Source organism: Tarenaya hassleriana, unplaced genomic scaffold, assembly GCF_000463585.1.
Source record: "Tarenaya hassleriana unplaced genomic scaffold, ASM46358v1 Cleome15, whole genome shotgun sequence".
NCBI classification, from domain to species: domain Eukaryota; kingdom Viridiplantae; phylum Streptophyta; class Magnoliopsida; order Brassicales; family Cleomaceae; genus Tarenaya; species Tarenaya hassleriana.
Genome location: NW_010964923.1, coordinates 1,107,555 through 1,131,005, shown reverse-complemented (window position 1 = coordinate 1,131,005; position 23,451 = coordinate 1,107,555). Strand labels below are relative to the sequence as shown.

Genomic DNA, 23,451 nt, shown 5'->3' with positions numbered 1-23,451 from the left:
AGGGAAAATTCTCTTGTTCCAGACATTTTTTCTATTCTAACAGTCGCGACAGCTTCAGAAGCTGTGAAGTCGTCCGTCTTGAAATTTGTAGAGAATCTGCTCAGTCTTGATAGAGAGTTGGGTGACGAAGACAATATGGTCAAAACAATCTTAGTTCCAAACGCTGGGACATTGATCCATAGCTTACATTCACTTTTCCTTGGTGATACTTCTAAAAGGTCAGGACTCTTCTAAATTATCTTGTTCAATTATTTTCCTTTTTCTTGTAACTACATTTAGCAAGTTGTTACTTGTGTGCAGAAATTCTGTCAGATATCATGGTGAGAGAGAGATTACGATTCTCGAACTATTGTCAAAGTACATCCTGGATCAGTCACATGCAGAGAAATATCTAGACGTGTTGCTGTCTTTCTTGGCTAAAAGTGTGAAAGATTCTGGTAAAGTTACGTTTAATCTTTTTATTTGTAAAACCTGTAAATATTATGTTTCTTGTGTGACTGCATCGTTACTTTTACAGAAATCCGTCGTAGGGCTTTGCAAACCGTTCAGTATATCATACCTGCACTTGGAACTGAGAGTATGAGCAAGATTCTTAACATAATCTCTCCACTTCTCATTGATTCTGACCTTGACGCTAGGTTATGCATCTGTGAGCTTCTCAAAGCTCTTGTAGAAATTGATTCTTCTCTGGATATCGTGGTAAGTATCACACCTTTGTTTGAAGCTGACACCCTATGTTTCTTTTTGCATCAGTTATTACAATCCAATAACGGGTTGGTTACTTAAATGCAGGCAAATCTCATCTGCGATTTAAACGCAACCTCAGCAATGGAAGTTGATGGCCTTGACTATGACAAAATAGCTAACACATATGCTGAGATTGATGTTGATTTCTTTCAGAGATCTTCAGAACAGCACACATTGATCCTACTCTCGCAGAGTGTATACAACATGTCATCGAAAGAACACACACTAAGGGATGGTGCCTATGGTCTCTTGCGTACTTTTGTTGCATTTTCAGCCTCAGTACTTCGCCAAAAGGCTTCAGATTCTCCTGACATCAGCAAAGAAGTTGAAAAGCCTAATGGAAATTGGACGAAAGCTCATGTACTGCGTACCATAAAAAAGTTTCTTTTGAAACACATGGGTCGCTCTATGATCAGAGGAGGTTCTATAAGAAAGGTACCGTAATCAATTTAAATCTTGGTGAGCAATATATCCCCACAGAAAAGAGGAGAAAACTTCATTCGATACTAACCCTTGTGCAAGTTCTACAAAGTTGAATACATTTTGTGCCCTGCTGCTTATGGTCGGGTTATTACCATGCCTTTGCTGGACTAATTTGGATTATATAGATTGCTCTTTCTGATCATGAGGGAATCTGAATCTTATTTCTCATATAGGATGTGTTCTTGGGGCTTGTTTTTCTTTCTACTGATGTCACAGGAGTGGATTCATCTGATACGTGAAATGGTGATAGAACTTCCAGATGCTGGAAACCTTGCTTCATTTAAAGCTTTATGTTCTGAAAATCCAGAAGTAGATTTTTTTAAGAACATTGTTCACCTTCAGGTAAACAATTTTGTCTTATGATTTATTGGTTTCATTACTGGTATTCTTGTAGATTTTGTGGTGAGAATACACTTAGATGTATAGAAACTAACAGGAATTTTATCCATTATTTTTTCCCTTGGGATGCAACCCGACATTAGGGCTGATGCCTTACAGAATGAAATATCCTATAACTTATTTAGACGATGGAAGCCTTACAACTACTTTTCTTTGTTTGTCTTGCAGAAACATCGTATAGCAAAGGCACTCATGCGCTTTGCAAATGTGATCAGTACCAACAGCCTACATGAGGTGTGGTTTATTTCAGTTTCTTAGATGTTTTGAATATTTGGTCATTAATCTGAAACTTACGCCCCATTATTGGATTGCAGGGAGTAGTAACAAAACTTTTTGTCCCGCTTTTTTTCAACATGCTGCTTGAGGGGCAAGATGGAAAAGATGATAATGTTCGAACTGCATGTGTGGCAGTCCTTGCGTCTATCTCTGCCCATATGAGATGGGAGTCATACTATGCTCTATTGTCTCGGAGTTTCCGTGAGATGAGCAAGCATAGTGATAAGACAAAAATTCTATTGCGGCTTATATGCTCGATCTTGGATAAGTTTCATTTTGCAGAAGGTGGTAACAGCCATGAAGCTGAAGAGTGTTCCTTCGATAGTTTGAATGATGAGACATGTTTGGAGATTAGCACTCGCCTTCAGAAAACTGTGTTTCCGAAGATACAGAAGTTGATGAATTCCGATTCTGATAAAGTTAATGTTAACATCAACTTGGCTGCAGTGAAGGTTCTAAAGCTGCTCCCAAAAGACATAATGAATGCGCAGCTTCCTGCTATACTTCACAGAATTTGCAGTTTTTTGAAGAATCGGTTGGAGAGTACACGTGATGAAGCCAGATTGGCTTTGGCTGCTTGTCTGAAAGAACTTGGGCTGGAATACTTGCAGTCTGTCATCAAAATTTTGCGTGCTATCCTAAAACGAGGGTTTGAGTTGCATGTGCTGGGATATACGGTAAATTTTATATTATCAAAGTGCCTGTCAAATCCTCTATGTGGGAAGCTGGATGATTGCTTGGAGGATCTTCTTGCTGTGGTGGAAACTGATATCTTTGGAGATGTTGCTGAACAAAAAGAGGTGGAAAAAATTGCATCGAAAATGAAGGAAACAAGAAAATGCAAGTCATATGAAACTCTGAAACTGATTGCTCAAAACGTTACATTCAAAAGCCACGTCAGGAAGTTACTCTCTCTTGTCACTGGCCAGCTGCAAAGGCATTTAACTCCGAAACTGAAATCAAAGCTGGAGAACATGTTAGATCATATTGCAGCTGGTATCGAAGGCAATCCTTCCGTTGTTGAAATAGAACTTTTTCCCTTTGTATATGAAAATCTCGTCGATGATAGCATTAACAGAGAAAAGGGCACTGTGGATCAGTTCTTCTCTCCAGCCTCGAAGAAAGAAAGGAAAGATCTACAAAAGAAAGCTGGCTCTGCTGGATTTGTTTCTGGAACCAAGTCATGTTCCCAGCTTATTACAGTATTTGCTTTGGGCTTGTTGCACAATAGAGTGAAGAATACGAACCCGAACGAATGTACCCAGGAGTTTTTGGAGATGCTGGTCCCATTTGTCGAAAAACTCACTGGGTGTTTGAGTTCAAAGTATGAAGATGTTGTATCTTCAACTCTTAGATGTTTTACTGCATTGGTAAGGTTTCTGCCTTACCTCATGTCCTGCAGTATTGAAGGTGATAAAGTAAAAATAAAACTGTCGACCATTGATAAAGTGAAAATAGCACTGTTGACCATTGCCCAGTCTGCAGTGGATTGTAGTAGTCCTCTGGTGCAGTCCTGCCTCAAGTTGTTGACAGTTCTTCTCCGCACTGAGTTGATCACTTTGTCATCTGAGCAATTGCGGATGTTGTTTCAATTCCCGATGTTTGTTGATCTGGAAACGGACCCTTCGTTTGTTGCTCTTTCGCTCCTCAAGGTAATTGTGAAAAGGGAGCATGTTGTTCCAGAGATATATGATATCGCTATACGGGTTGGAGAGTTAATGGTGAAAAGTCAGCTGGAATCGATCCGTAAGAAATGTAGCCAGATACTCTTGCAATTTTTGGTCCGATATAAATTCTCTGAGAATCGCCTGCAACAACATGTGGACTTCTTGCTTGCAAATTTGAGGTATATACACACATTAACTTGTCGGATTTGGTTCTTAACTTTCCAATAACGATTGATAAGTGATCATTGATTGGTTCCGCAGGTATGAACATCCAAGTGGAAGAGAAGCTGTGCTTGAAATGCTTCACGCTGTCATCAAGAAGTTATCAGAGCCTCGTCTCAAGAAGCAATCGATGGCATTATTTGTACATCTTGTTGGATGTTTGGCCAACGATGGCGATAGCAACGTTCGGTCTCAAACTGGAACTGTAATCAAATTCCTGATAGGACACATCACCGAAGATCAAGTCAGTCCCATTCTGTCATGCTGTCTATCTTGGTATTCTAGCAATAAGCAACAACTACAGGCTGCAGCTGCACAGGTACGTTTTTTAGGTGCATTATCTTGATATGATGTCACGGCAGATATGGAGAAAAGCATTGTTGCGTGTTGTGATCGAAATATGATTCTTTTTAGGATATTCAAAGAAGGATTTCGGTAAGTTGACAATGCAAAATTGTTATTTGAATTACAAAGTCTGGATACATCATGGAGCCATTCATATTGTTCTCTGCTTTATATTGCTTCCTTTCATCTCATTAGTTTATTTTCAACATTCATACATAATGGATATAAATCAAAAGATTACTTACATGTATATATGCCCTAATATTCCTCGTGGCTGTTTGCCTATTCTCACTTGTCTATTGACCGCCTCTGCAGGTACTTGGATTTTTTATCGAGGTCAAGAAAAAAAGCTTCCAGGAGCATATAAATACTGTACTGCAAAAGGCCGAAACAATTCTGAAGTCTGCTGTCTCTTCTGCCTCCCAACAGACGCAAGATACCGTGGATGTATCCAGCATTCCTTTCTGGAAGGAAGCGTATTATTCACTGGTTATGATAGAGAAGATGCTCCATCAATTTCCGGGTTTATGTTTTGGAGACGATACAAAGGTATGTACCTATTTATGAAAGAGTTTGGTTGTATCATTTTTATTGTATGATGCTCTGTTCTATTGTTCTTCGTGGATATGATGTCAATTTTTTTTCCCCAAGGTATAAAGGAAAGTGTCCTAATGATTCTTCATTGTTTCTGGTTTTGTTTTCAGGATATTTGGAGTATGGTCTTTGAGTTGTTGCAGCATCCACATGCATGGTTGCGAAACATATCATGCCGATTTCTCAACTTTTATTTCAATGCATTAGCTAAGACAAAAAGATCGAGCTCTCGAGAATTAGCGGTTGATTCTCTTCTCACAAGTCCAACTAGACTTTTCAAAGTGGCTGTTTCTCTATGCATCCAGTTAAAGGAACAACCCACCACTGGCGATACCAGTAACGTTGATATCCTTACAGCAAACATCGTTTTTGCGGTCTCTTCCCTTCATTCTCTGACGGGTCAAGCCGATACAAATCGTCTGGAAACTTTGTCTGCCCTCGAAGAAGATGAACGAAACTTGTTCCTTGAAGCTTTCGAACTGCTTGGTTCGAGGAAAGAGAGATCAAATTTTCTCGCTCTTACCTCAGGGGAACAAGCTGGGGAAAGTGAAGATGGTGGAAATATTCCGAGAAAAGTATTTGTTGGAAGTTTGCTCAAGAAAATGGGGAAGCTTGCTCTTGAAATGGAACTCATTCAGGTTCCCTTTCTGGATAACTATCATTGCATCAATCATCTATTCATCTGACCTTTGCTCCATTGCTTACTGCTTTACCTCTTTCATGCAGACGAAAACGGTTTTCAATGTCTATAAAAGCTTTACCTCGCAAATGAATCAAGAAGAATGCTGCCTATATGCCTCAATAATACTTCTCCCGCTGTACAAAATTTGCGAAGGGTTTGCCGGAAAAGTCATCTCTGGTAAGTTCCAAAGTCTTTCCACCTCGTTGCGAGTCAGTTTCCATTATTGGACCCTGCATCTAAAGTAATCTCGAAAAGTCTAAACAAGTGGTTCATATACTTGACAGATGAGTTGAAACAGCAAGCGGAAGAGTTAAAGGACAGTTTACGAGACACTTTGGGCATGAAGATCTTTGAAGAGAGATATCGTGAAATCAGGGAGAGGTTGAAGAAGAAGCGGGAGAATAGGAAACGAGAAGAGAAGGTAATGGCGGTGGTTAATCCGGTGAGGAATGCCAAGAGGAAACTCAGGTTAGCTGCCAAGAACCGCGAAAACAAGAGGAGGAGAACCATGAGCTTCAAAATGGCTAGATTCGTTCGTTGAGCTCGGAAGCCATGCCTTGCTCATATACGCCATTGTTGTGAAGTTTTGAAGATTTAGAGTCGTTCGTTCTTTTTAACCCTCGCTGGTTTACAAACCGGAAATGTTGTTTGATCGGCACGAAAAATGGCGTTTCAGTTGAATCTTGTTTATCCACAACTTGTACAATCCCTTTTTTGCATAATAGGAACAGAGAAACAAGAACAATTATAGTAGTCGTCGTCTTGTGTGATGACCATTCTGTTTCTGTTCATCATTTGAAAGATGAGTAATTTTATAGGGGTAAAAACTTCAATTTACAGCTTCGGGGCTGATGTGAAAGATGAGTAATTATAGGGGGGGAAACGTAAAATTTAAAATTTTGGGGCTAATGTGAAAGATAAGTAATCTTATTGGGGGGAGGGGAACGAAAGGAAAATTCGTCCAGTCAGTCTCAACGTGGATAAAAGTCTTCTTTCTTACATTGGCCTTGCACCCGAATCTGAAACCCTAGTTCCACGGAAACCGTCCCCGATTTCGAGCATTCTGTGTTCGATCCCGAGGTTTCTAAATTCAACAATGGAGGTTTAGGCTTCCTTCCTTCGTAGTTCATCTGAGCTGTATCGATTTCTTCATCGGTGTTAATTAAATAGCGAGGGAGAGAATTCGTTTGGGATTTTTCGTTTGATGGCTTCTGATCGTGTCTCTTCCGCTGTTAAGCCCATCTGGATGAAGCAAGTGGAAGAAGCGAAGCTCAAGAGTGAGGCGGATAAAGACGCGGCAGCGAAGGCAGCGTTCGAGGCCACATTCAAAGGTGCCGACAAAACCGCGGCTTTGGATGTTCATGTGGCGGCGCCGGTTGCAGCTCTGCCGGAATCAGACAGCGAATCTGAGGAATCTGATGACCTGTCGAGGAAACCAATTGGTCCGGTGGACCCGGCAAAGTGCACGGCTGCTGGGGCCGGAATTGCTGGCGGCACGGCCTGCGTGCCGTCGACGTTTGTGGTGGTGACAAAGGACGCTGATGGGAGGAAGGTTCCCAACGGCGGAGCTCTGGTTAGGGTTAAGGTTTCGCCCGGCGTTGGTGTTGGTGGTACGGAGCAAGAAGGAGCGGTGAAGGATGTAGGAGATGGGACTTATGCAGTTACATACGCTGTGCCCAAAAGAGGAAACTACATGGTGAACATCGAGTGCAATGGCAAACCCATTATGGGAAGCCCTTTTCCTGTCTTCTTTAGCCAAGGTGTTGCTCTGATCTGTCATGCAAAACTCGGGTTTATCTTTGGTGTTCATTTTCCTCAGAATGGAATTCAGGTTTTCCAGTGATTATTTTGGTTAGATATAAGAGCGTTGTGCGGTCTTTCGTGTTGATTTTTGTTAGTGTCAGTGATGAAAGAAAATTATTCAGTTTAAGTCTGAAAAGTGAAACGTTAAAGAGAACGGATGCTTAAAAGAGAGGGGGGATACTAATATCAGAGGCGATATAGGGTGAAGCAAGTGACTGAAATTATGAGTAGCATTAGAATTACTTCTGTATCATTCCTCTAGAAATATTTCCGTAAAAATATATTCCAATCTGTTAGTTGGTGTTTGAAAGCCTTCGCTTCCATGTCCACTGAATTCATTTCCGGCATTGCATCATAAGTTTTACAGAATCAGAACTATGGATGTTTCCTTTCCTGACTCAATCTATGTCTTAAATAAGGTACTTCTACGACGGGGCTACTCGGTACTACTCCATCTATGTATCCAAACCTTATAAACCAAACCATGCCCAACATGCCAAATTACACTGGTTCTGTTTCCGGAGCATTCCCAGGACTCTTGGGAATGGTTCCAGGCATTTCCTCTGGTCCTTCTGGTGGTGCTATTTTGCCTGGGATTGGAGCATCTCTTGGGGAGGTTTGTCGTGAATACCTTAGTGGTAGATGTGCAAACACTAGCTGCAAGCTAAATCACCCTCCTCAGAATTTGCTGATGACTGCAATAGCTGCAACAACTAGCATGGGTAATCTAAGCCAGGTGCCAATGGCGCCTTCTGCTGCTGCAATGGCTGCTGCTCAGGCCATTGTTGCGGCACAGGCTCTTCAAGCTCATGCTTCTCAGTTCCAAGCTCAATCAAGCAAGGGTTCATCAGGTTCTGTTAATGTTTCATTTCTGCTTCCTTATATTCCTATTTAAATAACTCTATTTAGCGTTGGCACCCCTGTGATATTGTTCAGATATTTATTTAGTTTGATTTTGTCTTGAGATCTTCTGGAGCTAAATAAAGCTTTGATTTAGGTTCCTCAGAAGAAGCAGAAAAGGCTGATATGCTGAAGAAAACTCTCCAAGTTAGCAATCTGAGTCCACTTCTTACAACTGAACAGCTTAAGCAGCTATTTAGCTTCTGTGGCACAGTAGTTGAATGTACCATTACTGATTCAAAGCACTTTGCCTACATAGAATACTCAAAGCCCGAAGAAGCAACAGCTGCTTTGGCATTGAACAACATGGAAGTCTGTGGGCGGCCTTTGAATGTCGAGATGGCAAAATCGCTTCCTCAGAAATCATCTGTCATGAATTCTTCTGTGACTTCATCCTCGCTTCCCATGATGATGCAACAAGCAGTTGCCATGCAGCAGATGCAATTCCAACAGGCCATACTGATGCAACAAGCCATGGCTGCACAGCAAGCAGCAAACAGGGCAGCCACCATGAAGTCTGCAACTGAGCTTGCAGCTGCTAGAGCTGCAGAAATAAGTAGGAAACTAAAAGCCGATGGTGTTGGAGTTGATGAAAAGGAAGCTGATCGGAAATCTAGGTGTGCTTCTTACACAAACTTATAGTCTTTTCCTCCATGACATGTGATATATGCCCTATTTCTTTTTCTTTTTTTAAACGCTTCTCATCATTTGAGAGCTAAATACGTAGTTCCTTTTCTTGTGTAGGTCACCATCTAACTCTAGTGTGAGGTCAAGATCGAGATCAAAGTCGAAATCTCCAATTAGTTATGGACGAAGACGGAGATCCCCATCTTATTCACCACCATTTCGTCGCCCTAGAGATCGCAGATCAAGATCACCATTCAGATCTCACCGGCGATCAACTTATGAGAGCAGAAGGCGGTCATATAGAGATTCTAGGGACATTGTTGAAAGTAGGAGGCATGGTAGCGGTAGATCAGATGATCTTCGTTCATCTCGGTCAAGGAGAAGTAGGAGTTTAAGCCCCAAAAAGAGAAAATCCCGGCGAGAAGATCCTGAATCACCAAGACAACGACATGACAGCTCATCACATGGAGATAAGAAATCATCTCGTGCTGGCTCTGGATCTCCAAGGGGCCGTAGGGAGCATAGAAGGCGTTCAAGATCTAGGTCGACCCCAAGAGATGATGGAGAGAAGAAACTTAAACACCGAAGGCGTTCAAGGTCTAGATCAGTGGAAGCTTCTCCGGAAAAGACGAATGAAGCTAGAGATGATGGATCAAAACATCGTAAGAAAAGGCGTTCAAGGTCAAGATCTAGTGAAGGTCAGAATATTAAGAAAAGCATATCACCAAATCCTGATGATACTAAACAAAAGCACAGGCGGAGATCTAGGTCTAGATCGTCAGAAAACATAATTGGGTCTGATGAGAAAAATGATGCTGCCCAGGATGGTGACTCAAGATCTCATCGCAGGAGATGCAGGTCAAAATCATTGGATGATGACTATAATATGAAGAAGGAACGGACTAGCAGCAGGAAAACGGATGATGCCAAACAGAAGCGCAGGGGAAGGTCCAGGTCTAGATCATTGGAAAACAAGATTGGATCCCATGAGAAAATTGAATCTGACCGAGATCACTCAAGAACCCATCGTAGGAGGTCCCGGTCAAAGTCAGTGGAAGATAGCATGGACAAAAAGTCAAAGCATCGTAGTCGAAGGCGATCACGGTCAGTGTCATCCGAGGGTAAGCATAGGAGAGAGAGTAAGTCCTCACCTAAATTTGCTGATGAAAAGAAATCTGGACGTAGAAGGCGCTCCAGGTCGAGGTCAATAGAGACAAAACATAGGTCAAAGGATAGAGGATCAAAGTATCGTGAAAGGTTACGGTCATCATCTCCAAAAGGTGATGAAGGGCAAGACAGTAGATCGTCGCCTAGAGGTTCTGATGATCACAAGCACAAGAAAATACTTTCTGTGAAAGATAAATACCATTCAGATGATGGGGAAGATGAAAATGGAGATGCAAGATCTGGTAATGTTCTTAAATCTGGTCACCGGTGCAGTAATCTAGTGATTCAACCGATTCCCCTCTAACAAATTAAATCTGTGCAGACAAGGGTTTGAAGGAAGCTGTTGTGACTAAGGAAGCTGTTGAAAATGCTGAAGTGAAGCTGATGCAAGCATCAGATGCTGAGGAGAATTACTAAGTATGCTAAGGCTAATACCTGAGACTGCTGGTAACATTTCATGACTGAATGAATGTTGAATTTGAAAGTTATCGACAACTAACAGATGGCTTTGGTTCATATTGCAGGAACAACAAAACAAAGTTTGGATACTCAAGTTTTAACACCCATGATATGGAAGAAAGCCTTTAGGAGATTATATCGTTTCCTTTTGGTGCTTAAGATTATGCAACTAGCTTTTTCGCATTTAATAAAACACTTTGCATCTTTTTTTTCTTTTTTTCGGTTTTTTGCAGGTATTCGATAACAGTTTGGAACTAAGCACCTGTGCTGCTATAACTATGATGTGTACAACACCTGTGCCATCTATTTAGTGAGATCCTTTTACTGATAAGCTTGCTTGATGTATGTCGGAGCATTGCCTTCTTTGTGATATTGGGCTTCCTCTATGTGAGTGCATGCTATGCTTAAGAGTCCTGAAACGTGGAAATTTGCCCTTTGACAGTTACTTGTCACCACTGTTTGCTCGGCATTGAAGATCTTTGAAGAGAGATATCGTGAAATCAGGGAGAGGTTGAAGAAGAAGCGGGAGAATAGGAAACGAGAAGAGAAGGTAATGGCGGTGGTTAATCCGGTGAGGAATGCCAAGAGGAAACTCAGGTTAGCTGCCAAGAACCGCGAAAACAAGAGGAGGAGAACCATGAGCTTCAAAATGGCTAGATTCGTTCGTTGAGCTCGGAAGCCATGCCTTGCTCATATACGCCATTGTTGTGAAGTTTTGAAGATTTAGAGTCGTTCGTTCTTTTTAACCCTCGCTGGTTTACAAACCGGAAATGTTGTTTGATCGGCACGAAAAATGGCGTTTCAGTTGAATCTTGGGCATTCTTTCCATTTTTCTTTCACGCCATAAGTAGAAACTTAGATCGGCGAGTCTGTTATATCTTGAACACATGCAGGTTGAAAATGATGTTGTCCAACTCGGAGCGTATCCCGATGGTTGTTTGGCTGGACTGATCTTTTTTAAGTGAAGGTAAGAAGTCATATAATGCTAGAGATCCAATTGGTGATTAGCTTTGCCTGTGTTTCTGGAACTTTAGTTATCTTTTCTCTTCTATAAATTTCCCCCTTCTTGCTATATATGCGGTAGTCACTAGCTCGTCCCTCACATTTCTGCCCATCTTTTCTTTCTTTTTGGTCTTTTTTCCTTCTTCTTTTCCCAGACTTTCTTTCCCCTTTCGTTTCTCGTTTGGATTTTCCTTTTCTTCGTTTCCCTAGCTCGTACGGAACTCTTTGATCCGGAAAGCTACATATAAGCTGGATTATGCTTGGATGAATGGTTCCCAACAATGCGTCCGGACCAGATAGATTAGAGGGTGGGATCAACCAGCTAGGGTTCCCCTCTTCTTATTTCGGCATGGAGTGCAAATCTCCTCCTGACAGGTAAAAAATTCATTACAACTGCTAAAGGTGTTCTACACAGGTTGTTCTGAGTGCAACAGCTTAATTCTCTGTCAAAAGATCATCTTCATTGTTGGTTGGTTGGTTGTCATATTGCGAAATATTTGCATGATAGATGCTTTTGCATGTTTCATTTCCTAAAATAGTTTTTTTTGTTCATAGAGAGGACCATAGATGACATGTGATTTAAAAAAAAAAACTACATAAATAGGGGTTTGAGATTGAGTTTCTTCTGTTAAGTCATTCAAACCGGTTTTTACAGTGTTCTCTCTACAAGTGAAAACGGGGTTTTTACTCTTTCAAATTCTCTTTGAAACTCAATTTACTATGTTTTGGAAATGCCCCTAATTTAGTCAATGTGATAATTGTTTGATTAGTTCCTAATTTAGTTAATGTGATTATTGTTTAATTAGTTATGTTTTGGCAATGTCTCTAATTTAGTTAAAAACGTGTGTTTTGTGATAATGTTTTTAATTAGTTAATTTTCTGTAATGTCCCAAATTTAGCTAAAACGTGTGTTCTGTGATGATGTGAGGCAGCGACCATTTCAAGTTTTTTCTTTCATGTATTGCTATATTTAATTCAATTGTACGGATTGAAAAAAAAAAGTTTTGCAATGCTACAATATACTCCATTCCACGTAACTCGATTTTAATGAGAGCATATCCTAAATGTATATGACGTGGCCATGAAAATGAAAGACGATATATTCAATTATATTATGTATTTAATTTAATCCTACAAAATGGGGAGGGGACCATATCGTATTATCCTTGCCGAGATATGACACGTGTAAATCGAGAAATTGTACTTGTTTTTTTTTAAACTAAAAAGAAAAGAAATTGGAAAAAGGACAATCTGATAATGGTGGCCCAACACCATCCAGGACTCCGTCGTCGCTTTCCCCGATTTCTTCGATCTCAGACCCCTTCTTAAATCCACAGATTACTCGCTCTCTCTCTCTCTCTCTCTCTCTCTCTCTCTACGTTCACCGAAAATCCAAATAATTTCCCAAAATAGGGGAAATCCGATAATTCTGATGAACAAACCCTAATTCGGCAATCATGAAATGCTCCTGTGGAATCGCCACTCCTCCCTCTCATTCTCCGTTCCTCCTCCGATGTCCCGTCTCCGTGCCCGTCTCTCCTCTCCGGTACCCGGCCCTCGTCCGATTCCGCCCCCTCAGGATCCGAGCGAGGGTCGTCAACGACGGTCCGGTGAAGCATGCGGAGGAGGAGGAGCAGCGGCGGCTGAGCTTCTACGAGCTACTCGGTGTTCCTGAATCGGGAACGCTTCCGGAGATCAAGCAAGCGTACAAGCAATTTTTTTTTCTCATTCTATATTAGTTTTGTTTCGTACTAAGCGGTTCATCAGGGTTCAGGAGGCGTACGAGACGCTTTCTGATCCGCGACGGAGAGCTCTCTACGACAGAGATTTGGCCAAGGGGATTTCGTTCGCTTTCTCCGCTCGACGGCGTTGCCGCTACGATGAGGTTTGATTCGCTTGATCTCTGTCTCTGTTTCTCTCTCTTTCTTTTTTTGGCTTCATTAAAGGCTGATTTTTTTCTCTGCTGGATTGAAACGAATAGCTATTAGCTTTTACTAAACTCTAATCCATTGTCGTATCTATGATTTGATGGTAAAGATTGTGTTTTTTTTTTTATCAATTTGATTCTGCTAATTAGTTGATTAGTCTTGCCCCATCAATGTTAATGGATACTATCATTTCTATTTTGGTACCATTTCTATTAGCCACAAATACATTCATCAAACATGATCCTAAACCTCTATAATTTCATAGTTGATTTGTTGATTCAGATTGTAAGAAAATCAAGGCGTTGCTTACACATTTCACCAACTTGAATAATCTATTAAAGTTGTTGCCTTTTGATTGAAAATATACTCCACATCCTCTTTTTTGTTCCAAAGTTTCGGGATTTAGTCCTGCAGTATCTGATTTGGAAGCATCATCTCACCGGTACACCTTGTGAGCTTAGGCATTGTTAGTGGATGTTAGATAAAGCAAATAGAATACCTGAGTGTTTCATTTTCTTTTCTGAATTCTTCATTCGTTGTGTTCTGTCTGCGGTGGTTGTTGGTGTGTCATATTACTTATTCTCTAAGTGGGCCGAAAGAGAAACTTTCGACCAACCTTGCTGTTTGTTGTTTTGCATTCATTTTTGGGTCATAACTTATTTGATTCGTATACTTCAGATCGAAACTTGGCCGTTGGTTGCTGGTTTAAGCATTTACTCCTGAACTATTGTTGTGCCAGTGTTTTTGTTTGACTACCTTGCTTCATTCCTACTCTGATTCTGTTAACCAGACTAAGAAATCTCTCTTTGCCATGGATTCAAGAACTTACACAAAAATCTTGAAGACTCTTTCCCACTTAAATGTAAAAGGAATGTTTCACCTTCTTTCTAAGCTTCGTGTTTGCAGTTGTATTGAATGAGATTACGTTGGAGTGCTACATTTGTATGCATCAGAGTCTGAACAACATAAACCATGTACCTCTGTCCGACCCTACCATTGCCAATTGATCCATAAGTAGAGTGGTTGCATGTTAAAACTGGCTCTATCCATTTGTGGGTTGATCTTGATTTCAGTCAATTCTTCGACGGTGAAAAATCCATCGAAAACCCGTCTTGGCTGAACCAGTATTGTGTCGTGTATCATTAAACCGTTCAGTGTTGTGAAACCAGGAAGTGATGGAAGAGAAGAACGAGTGGAAGAGCAGATGGAAAGTGCAGCTCTCTGAGCTGAGGAGAAGAAGCTCTCACAGGGATTCGAAAGGGAACGTTTCTTGGGCCGCAAGAATGCGCCGGCAACATGAACTCATGTCCGAGGATCCTTCTTAGACCTCTGCCCTCTCACTTCTGTAATGCTGTATGTATATGTATATATGTGTATATATATATTTTCTCCCACTTCACTAGTTTTTTTTAGCTCAAATCAAATCTCATATTTGCATGGTAATTGTTGCTGATCTCACTATGTATAACCACGGCAGCTGCATTTACTGATAATACATGCGTATATATATATATATATATTTGTATATTTACCCCCTACGAAAACCCTTTTGAGAATTTGGTTAGTTCAATTGGTTTTATATGTAAATATTGATGATCATAATTATACATTTTAAAGTATGATTACTATTTTATAAATAGGTTACATCACCGGGCTTTTTTTTTTGTAGCGCGATTTTTTTTTATTCAGCAGCAGCATATAAATTCAGTGGCAGCCGTTTTCCATTGAAAACAAACCGTACTTCTTCAATTCCGATTTCACCCTCTCGACCTCTTCCTCCGGCAACGTCACCGTCATCACCCTTTCCTCCGCCACCGCCGTCGGCAACACCACCACCGCTCCGTCGTCTCCCACTCCCTGAATCCCGAAATACACCGATTCTGGCGGATTCCCCTTCAGCTTCACACCGTAAAATCCCGCTTTGCTCAGATCCACGAACGTCAATCTCGCTCCGTACACGACGAGATCCAGGACTCCGTCGTCGCTTTCCCCGATTTCTTCGATCTCAGACCTCACATCGGTGGCTTCCCTGATGGATCGGACTAATTCCCAAAGATCTGCGTCGGCCACTGGATAACCGACCTGAGCGGAGCTTATCGTCTGATCGTTGTTCACCGATCTAGGTTTCTCCCCATTCGGATTCTTCCTCATGACTGTGATCGTCGTCACCAGTTCTGAGTTCTCCCTAACTTTGCCTACACACTTCCATATGATCGCACAGAGAGCCTCGAACACTGGAACCCGATCTCCCTCGTTCTCCGCCGACGGTTTCGCCAGAAAAAATGGTGATATCTGAGCAACGGTCAGTTTGAAACTGAATGTCGCCATCTTCTTGTTGTTGGGTAGGACCCAAAGGTCCCCAACCGGGTCGACCCGTTTTACGAAACCTAGTTCTTCCCGGTCCAAACCGGGTTTTATTGGGTCTGGGCCTGCATTTGGGGTCAGCCTGTTGGAGGGAATTGGGATGTGGATCTTGTCACCAACAAAAGTTTGGGCCCATTGATTGATCGTATACGATAGAGAAAATGGATCTCCGAGAACATGGGCCCAACTCAGGCCCAATGATAGGCCTCCACACTTAAACCGGGTCATCTGCACCGACACAGACCGGAAACAAAACCGAAATAAACCGGTGAGTTTGATTTTTTTTTTTGAATTTTATTTGAACCGGGTCGTATCCCATCAGAAAAATTTAACCAAAATAATATGGTACGGTCAGGTCAGTGTGGTGCATTTATGAACAATAATCTAAACTGTTTTGTTTTTCATCGAATCTAAAATCATTTCACCAAAAAATATTTAGGGTTATGAAGTAATTAATCTATCATATTTTTCATAACTTCAAACATTAAAAATGATTAATTTATCGTTATGTAATTTCAAAGCTTAGTTTAGATAAAATCGTAGTATGAATATAACTTCATATTAACCAAACTTGGGTAGTTCAATCGGTGAAAGCGAAATACAAACATATGTCCCGTTCCGAATTCGAATTTCAAATTTGGAAAGAGAGTGTATAATTCAAATCAAATGGTTGATTTACGGTTCTAATATTAATGAGTTTTCGTTCAAGATATCCCTTCATAAAAAAATTTCATATTGTGAATACATAAATATAACTCACATAAGCATACATCATCATTTAAATATTATTTTTTCGTAAATAATTTAAACATTATTTTTTTTTAAAAAAAAAAAAGATGTTTGTTTTGCATTAAAGATCTCGTACGTTAAGTTAAGTCGCTTACCTGAACATAGATCAAAGGAGAGAAAGCAAGTTCCGGTCCGACCGGTTTATGGAAAACCAGGAGCTCATCATCAGACCGATCCGGTTCACTGAGCCACTCCTCGACGGTGAAATCGCAGTGTGCCTCAACGAACCGAGCACCGCAGTCGTTGCACTTGATGTACGGACGTCCGGACAAGTGGCGGCGGAATCTCCCCGTGGTCCAGGAAATCTGTTCGAACAACACGAACATGCCCTCCTTCACGCTCGTTACGTCGATCTCACCCGCCGTCTCTGCCGAGAATATGTACGCGACTTTGAGGTAGTGTAGCTTCATGGCTAGGTCTAAACCGGTCGGTTCGTGGGTCGTACCGTGCGGTGACGGCCGAGGTGAACCCACCGTCGAGAACAGGATCCCGTGAACCGGACCAGCCCCCTCTTCTTGTGGTCGAACCATGGTTTTGGTTTTACTGTGTTTGAGAGAGAGAGGAAAAAAAAAATTATCTTTCAGGAAAGGAAATGGCAATAATTTGTGTATGTGGTCTTGAACTGGTCGTAGATACAATCATATAAATACCCCCATCTAATTATACAATGTGATGGTTTTGTGTGTGTGTGTGTATATATATCATATGATGGGGGTATGAATTTGTTTTTTTTTTTGGTTTAGGTATGAATTTGTTGGTTATCCTATGAATTGTATAATACATATAATTACTTAATATAAGTGTATTTTATATTCCCTATTGGGAGATCGGATGAGTGTATTTGATATGTTAACAAAATTGTATGAATATTCTTCGGCATATATTTTTGTTAATTTATTTAGATATTTAGACATCTCTTTCAGATATATATTTACATCTTTAATTATATTCAATTTTCATATGTATTCGATTTATTATATGGAAACTTCAAAATTTTTATTAGTCAGATCAACAGATTAAGATTGTCCTTATATTACATATACACACACATCAGATAAGTATATATATGCATATACGTAATTATAATTGCATTAAAGGTACGAAATGAATGCTAGTCCACCAATAATTAATAATTATGAAAATGACATTTTTCTACATGTAAAAATGTGACATTTTTCAACAAAAAAAATTTAATTTGACAAAAATTTATACCAAATTATCAAATGTGTCAAACAAATACACGAACTATCCAATTTAACTGCAATTTTCTACACAATTCGAAAACGGTGTTAAATGGCTATTAATATCTGACATGGTATGCCACATGGCGGCTGACATGGCACATCACATGGAAATTTTTACCACGTCAGCATGCCACGACAGATTTCAAAAAAATTCGAAAAATTCGAAAAAATTTAAAAAAATTAAAAAATAAAATAAAAAGCAAAAATATATATATATACATATATATTCATATCTATATACAAATATAAATATATATACTCCTATATAAAAATATATCTATATATATACAAAATAAAAAAATATACACATATATATACAAACATCTATACAAATATATATATGTGTATATTTTTTATTTTGTATATATATAGATATATTTTTATATACATTTATATTTGTATATAGATATGAAAATATATTTATTTATATGTACTTTTTTGCTTTTTTTTTTTTAAATTTTTTAATTTGTTTTAATTTTTTTCGATTTTTTCAATTTTTTTTGAATTTTTTTTAAATCTGAAGTGACATACTGACGTGGTAAAAATTTCCATGTGGTGTGCCATGTCAGCCGCCATGTGTCATACCATGTCAGATATTAATAGCCATTTAACACCGTTTTCGGATTGTATAGGAAATTGTAGTTAAATTGGGTAGGGATGTCAATTAAACTCGGAGCCCGAAACCCGGCTCGAACCCGCCCGAGAATAATAAAGACATGGGCCTAAAAAGTATAGGTTCATTAAATTTTGGGCTTTCGGACCTCGGACTAAATGGGTTGCGGGCCAGTCGGGTCGGGCCGGTCGGGTCTCGGGTCGGGCTTGAGGTCCATTAATTTTTTTTCTAACCCTTTTTTCTAAACCAAAGTTTTAACTCTCTATAATTATCTTAACTTCTTTTTAATCATATTACATCATATATTGGATAATCTTCTTTTGTATTATTTTTTTTACCAAATCAAACCTAATACTTACTATTTGATTATATTTTTTTGTTTTATATTTTTTTCTCATTCTATATTAGTTTTGTTTCGTACTAGTGGGTTGGATTTTGTTCTTCGGTGCGTATAAACACATGTGCTATATTTATATATGTGTATCTTTTAACCAAATGACGAAGCTTTATCTTGATTCCAATTAACATTTTTTAAAGTGACGGAAACTTTTATTTTTAAAACTATATTATATCATATATATATATATATCATATTATGTTTTTGAAAGCGTAGAAACTTTCAAACATATATATTTTAAACTTTTGTTTGCATATGAATATATTGATTTTTTTTCTACGTATTTAAAATTAATTACATCATATAATATCTTTTTTATATTATGTTTGCCTTTTTTTTAAATATTGTATATTATTATTATTATTATTATTATTATTATTATTATTATTATTATTATTATTATTATTATTATTATTATTATTATTATTATTATTATTATTATTATTATTATTATTATTATTATTATTATTATTATTATTATTATTATTATTATTATTATTATTATTATTATTATTATTATCGCAAGAAAAAATATATTTTTATTTGATAAAAAACCCGAAGCTCGACCCGAACCCGCCCGAAGCTCTATAAGGCCGGACTCCGGACCATCGATCCTAGACCCGAAAAATAAATAGGCGGACCGGTCCGACCCGAAATATTCCAGGCCCGAATTGAACCCGGCCCGAACCCGGCTCGGTCCGCCCATTTTACACCCCTAAAAGTGGATAGTTCGTGTATCAATTTGGCATATTTGATAATTTGGTGTAGATTTTTGTCAAATTAAAAGTTTGTGTAGTAAAATACCATATTTTAGAAAGTCTGTGTAGAAAAATGTAATTTTTCTTTAATAATTTCATATTCACAACCATGCTGAAGTGAAGTCCAACATTTAATGATTGTTAGCTACTACGATTTATGTCCCAATAACGCTAAAAAATAATTATAGCAATGTTTTATAACGTTAGGGTTTTAGCCTATAAATGAAATGTTTCACTAAGCTCCTCCCCAAAACTTTGCGAAAAAACAGCAAAATTAGAGGAAAATGAATCAAGATGTGTTCAATTATCTCAACTATAAACTATGCGAGAAAATATATTCAAAACATGTAAGCCAGTTATTTAAATATCGACGGTTATTATTTTGAATTATGTAAATTCAAACCAAAATTTGTATTTTATAATTGAGTTATTCAAATTTTTATTTGTTTAGAAAAAATATAAATCAAAATGTATTACTAAAGCCTAAAGGTGTTATTGAGGAGCAAAAATGTCCAATATGAGATATGTTGGGTCAAGATTTGGTGTTCAATCAACATTTCCACTTCTAAGATATCATAACAAATTGCACAATTCTCCACAATTTTCATTATTATAAAATTTATTAGATATAACATAATAATTATAGAGTAACTCTGTTTTGATATTTTTATAAAAAAATCTTTTTGATATAATAATCTCTCTCACCTCTTATAAAAATTTCAACAAAAATATTAAGATAATTATTAGATTCAAACTAAATTTTTTGGAAAAAATATTTAATAATTTAATCTAAAAAATGAATATATTTTTTTTTTATAAAAATTCGACTGGAAGCTGATTTGGCATATAAATTTTGCCACCAGCGGTTTCCTTAAAAAGCCTTTTATTTTCAATCGTTTTTTTTTATAAAGATTCAAATATTCAGTTTTTTTTATAATATTCAGTATTTCTTTTTTTCAGATTGGACTAATATATGTTTTTATGGTAATTCAAAAATATTTAATCTCAATCTGGTAATTATCTCGTAATTGGGTAATTTGTTTTGGGATTTTCCTGAAAAAAAAACTGCTTCAAAAAGAAATGAGAAATAATAACACATTCGTTTCTTGGGCTTGAGATCAGGCCCAACCACATATATGGGCCATCCCATTTTTAGCCTATGTAAAACTCGCACACGTGGCATCAAGTGGAAGAGTTGGATAAGTCCGAAAGGCACAATTTCTCTACACCGACTTTATCCTACACCCTAAAAGTCCACCAATAAAGGACTGTTTTACCCCTGACTTTTTCAACTTATAACTTATTGTTGAGGTGGTACACAGTAATAAAATACACCTACATGTGGCTGATAAAAGCTCTAGCGAAAAAAAAAAAATCTGAAGAAAGAGATATTTTCTAATACCTTTGGCCTATAAAACCCTAAAACCCTAATCATCTGTTCTCGTTTTCTTCTGTCGCCTCTTTCCTCTCCTGGGTCCATCTCAAAACCCTAATTTCTACATTTCTCTTCGCCGAGGTCCGTTTTCTCCTCCTCTTTTTTCTTCTTCGACCCTCCTTAGTTGTTGTTATGGTTGAATTCTTCGTAATCTGTGGTTTCATCTCTGTTTAATACTCTCTTGGGTAGTTGTTTGGTTTTCCTTGCTTGTTATTGTTTAAATTCGTGTGTTATCTGGATCTCTGCTCAAAGATCTGTGTAGATTGGTGATATAGCGGTAAAGGATAGCGTATTTCTCAATTGTGTTTCATCTATTAAGACCAAGGATGAAATGATTTCGCTTGGATATGGTTTTCTTGACATGGTCTGTGGTCTTTATTGGATCCAGAGACATCTGCCATGGCTTTCTGCAATAAACTCGGCGGTCTTCTGAGGAACACAGTTTCCCACAACGCGCAGGCTCCCGTGTCATCTATGCTTGGCTCTCTCCGCTACATGTCTACGAAGCTTTTCGTCGGAGGTAATCATTCCTTTTTCCATTTCTGATTTCTGGTTTTGTCTGAATCGGAATATTGGTTTTGAATGTCCTGTTACTGTCGTTTGTGTAGGTCTGTCTTGGGGAACTGATGATCAGTCCTTGAGGGATGCGTTTTCTACCTACGGTGAAATCACTGATGGTATGCCAATGTTCCCACGTTTCCTGTTTTTTTTTTGGTGTTGGTTCTGTCTGATGAGATGATATGTATAGTCAGTTGGAAATTTTGGGTCTTTGTTCATATATTTAGCATCTGATATCTTTCAATACGTATATAAGGTGTTGTTTATCTTGTTCATATAACTATCCGTAGAGTCAATAGATGAAATCATGAGATTAGTATGTGTGTTATTGATGAAAGTACCTTTTTTTTGTGAAGCGAGAGTCATCGTGGATAGAGACAGTGGGAGATCGAGGGGTTTCGGGTTCGTCAACTTCAGCAGCGAGGAATCTGCGACCGCTGCCATGTCGGGTATGGACGGCCAGGTCTGTATATACTGAAGGGTTTTTTTTAATCCATTTTATGCCCATTGGTTTCTCTATTGATTCACTCACATTACCTCTTTGATGTAATTCGATCTTGTTAGGAGTTGCATGGTCGTAACATTCGAGTGAGCGCTGCTAACGAAAGACCCAGTGGCCCTCGATCTTTCGGTGGTGGCTACGGAGGTGGCGGCTATGGAGGTGGCGGCTATGGCGATGCTGCTGGTGGAAGTGGTGGATATTAAGCGATGACGGCGAATATCTATCTTACCCTTTTATCGATGGTCGAAGTTCTATTTTTTAGATTAGTCGGTTTTCTGGAATTTAATATTGTGTGTTTATGACAATCCCGAATGGATTGTACGAACTCAGGTACCTGATTTGCTGCCCCTGTCCTTACAGATTTCGTTGAATCATTTTTGTTCGTTCATATTTCGCCGTCTGATCTTTATTGTTATCGACTCGACGTCTCGTCGCAATCAGAGTCCATGTTTTTCGATATTGGTTTAAAAAATTCGAGTTCGTCACCAGTTAGAAAAATATATTTTTTTTTTTCTATTTTAAATATTTTTTTCTAGTTTTAATTTTTTATTATCAATTTTAAATATTATTATTATTATTATTTTTAAATATTTTAATTATTTTTTAATAGTTTTTATTATATTTAGTATTTAATTTTTTGGTTGGTGAATCGGTTCACGAGATTTGGCAAATTTTATCGAGCCAGAGTTTTTTTTTGACTCGTTAAAAAATGAGTCGACTGAAGCTGATCAAAAATGAGTTGGTTCAAACATATGGGTCGAGTTGAGTCAACTCGTTTTACTTTACTAATCACAATCATACTGTAGAGATTTTGGCTAGAGTTTTCTTAAAAAATTATACTATAACTGAATGTTATAACGGTTTGGTTTGGTTTTAATGTCGGTTTAGAATGGGATATGAATAGAGTATGAAACATAATATTTATATATATATATATATATATATATATATATTAGAGTAATTTGGATTTTAGTCTAATAATTGTCGATTTTGTTTCGGTATTTGTACGGTTTAGATTGGGATGATTTATTCGGTTCTATAAAAAAAATATATCAAATTTAAAAACAAATGTTGTTTGGTTCAGTTCACTTTGGAACTGAATTTCCCAACTGAAATGTCGGTCTCTAATTTTGGCTAACAAATTCCAAATCTAATCTATAATTTGAGTCAGGGGTTGTCTTTTTGAATCGGTCAAGTAAAATGCCTACTGATTTGAACTTTGTATTATGTAACCTTAATTTAATTACTTGAGTCGTATAACTTTTTTTTTCCGTATAAAAAAATTAATTAAAAAATCAAAATGGTTCAAACACACAATGTGAGTTTTTCTAGTGCCAGAAAAATTCAAATTCTACGAAGTGAAAAACGAAATCCACCCTTAAATATCCCATCGCTGATTCTAGTCCGTACGAATTTAAAGGATATCTAAATATTTGAAATATTTAATATTTCCAAATACGACAAACACAATTCCAAATTTTAAGATTACC

At 38.2% G+C, this 23,451-nt stretch overlaps 4 protein-coding genes and 1 pseudogene across 9 annotated transcripts in view; 4 read left to right on the top strand and 1 right to left on the bottom strand.

Annotated features, from left to right (window-relative positions):
• The window catches only part of LOC104808700 (small subunit processome component 20 homolog), a 20,060-nt gene extending 8,880 nt beyond the window's left edge, over positions 1-11,180 (top strand). Inside the window, exons 21-33 of one of the 2 annotated variants that reach the window (XM_010534459.1) lie at positions 3-218; positions 301-437; positions 518-699; positions 793-1,182; positions 1,447-1,572; positions 1,798-1,863; positions 1,944-3,751; positions 3,834-4,113; positions 4,455-4,688; positions 4,844-5,371; positions 5,460-5,592; positions 5,700-5,761; positions 10,847-11,180. In XM_010534459.1, coding sequence (XP_010532761.1) covers positions 3-218; positions 301-437; positions 518-699; positions 793-1,182; positions 1,447-1,572; positions 1,798-1,863; positions 1,944-3,751; positions 3,834-4,113; positions 4,455-4,688; positions 4,844-5,371; positions 5,460-5,592; positions 5,700-5,761; positions 10,847-11,041 — 4,357 coding nt within the window. In that variant the 3' untranslated portion in view covers positions 11,042-11,180. Of the gene's footprint in view, positions 1-2; positions 219-300; positions 438-517; positions 700-792; positions 1,183-1,446; positions 1,573-1,797; positions 1,864-1,943; positions 3,752-3,833; positions 4,114-4,454; positions 4,689-4,843; positions 5,372-5,459; positions 5,593-5,699; positions 6,219-10,846 lie in introns of those variants that run through there. The other variant, XM_010534458.1, reaches the window with a different exon arrangement.
• On the top strand, positions 6,386-12,321 carry LOC104808701 (serine/arginine repetitive matrix protein 2). 5 transcript variants are annotated; one of them, XM_019202035.1, is made up of 8 exons: positions 6,386-7,175; positions 7,638-8,069; positions 8,225-8,735; positions 8,863-10,154; positions 10,235-10,359; positions 10,437-10,758; positions 11,265-11,338; positions 11,529-12,150. In XM_019202035.1, the coding sequence occupies exons 1-5, from the start codon at positions 6,620-6,622 to the stop codon at positions 10,327-10,329; spliced, it is 2,886 nt and encodes a 961-aa protein (XP_019057580.1). In that variant the 5' UTR covers positions 6,386-6,619; the 3' UTR covers positions 10,330-10,359; positions 10,437-10,758; positions 11,265-11,338; positions 11,529-12,150. The 5 variants fall into 5 exon arrangements, with proteins under 5 accessions (XP_019057580.1, XP_019057577.1, XP_019057579.1 ...); XM_019202032.1 differs by having other exon boundaries at positions 8,216-8,735; XM_019202034.1 differs by having other exon boundaries at positions 6,620-7,175; positions 8,216-8,735; positions 10,235-10,329; positions 11,529-12,321.
• Positions 12,322-12,720: 399 nt separating this feature from the next.
• On the top strand, positions 12,721-14,828 carry LOC104808699 (annotated as a pseudogene).
• A 139-nt stretch (positions 14,829-14,967) lies between these two features.
• On the bottom strand, positions 14,968-17,242 carry LOC104808698 (protein ECERIFERUM 26-like). Its single transcript, XM_010534456.2, has 2 exons — positions 16,550-17,242; positions 14,968-15,893 (listed from the first exon to the last, which is right to left on the bottom strand). The coding sequence occupies exons 1-2, from the start codon at positions 16,982-16,984 to the stop codon at positions 15,006-15,008; spliced, it is 1,323 nt and encodes a 440-aa protein (XP_010532758.1). The 5' UTR covers positions 16,985-17,242; the 3' UTR covers positions 14,968-15,005.
• A 3,629-nt stretch (positions 17,243-20,871) lies between these two features.
• On the top strand, positions 20,872-22,351 carry LOC104808697 (glycine-rich RNA-binding protein 2, mitochondrial). Its single transcript, XM_010534455.1, has 5 exons — positions 20,872-20,982; positions 21,290-21,421; positions 21,510-21,578; positions 21,816-21,922; positions 22,024-22,351. Exons 2-5 carry the CDS (start codon positions 21,301-21,303, stop codon positions 22,162-22,164), a joined length of 438 nt encoding a protein of 145 aa, XP_010532757.1. The 5' UTR covers positions 20,872-20,982; positions 21,290-21,300; the 3' UTR covers positions 22,165-22,351.
• Positions 22,352-23,451: the final 1,100 nt, after the last annotated feature.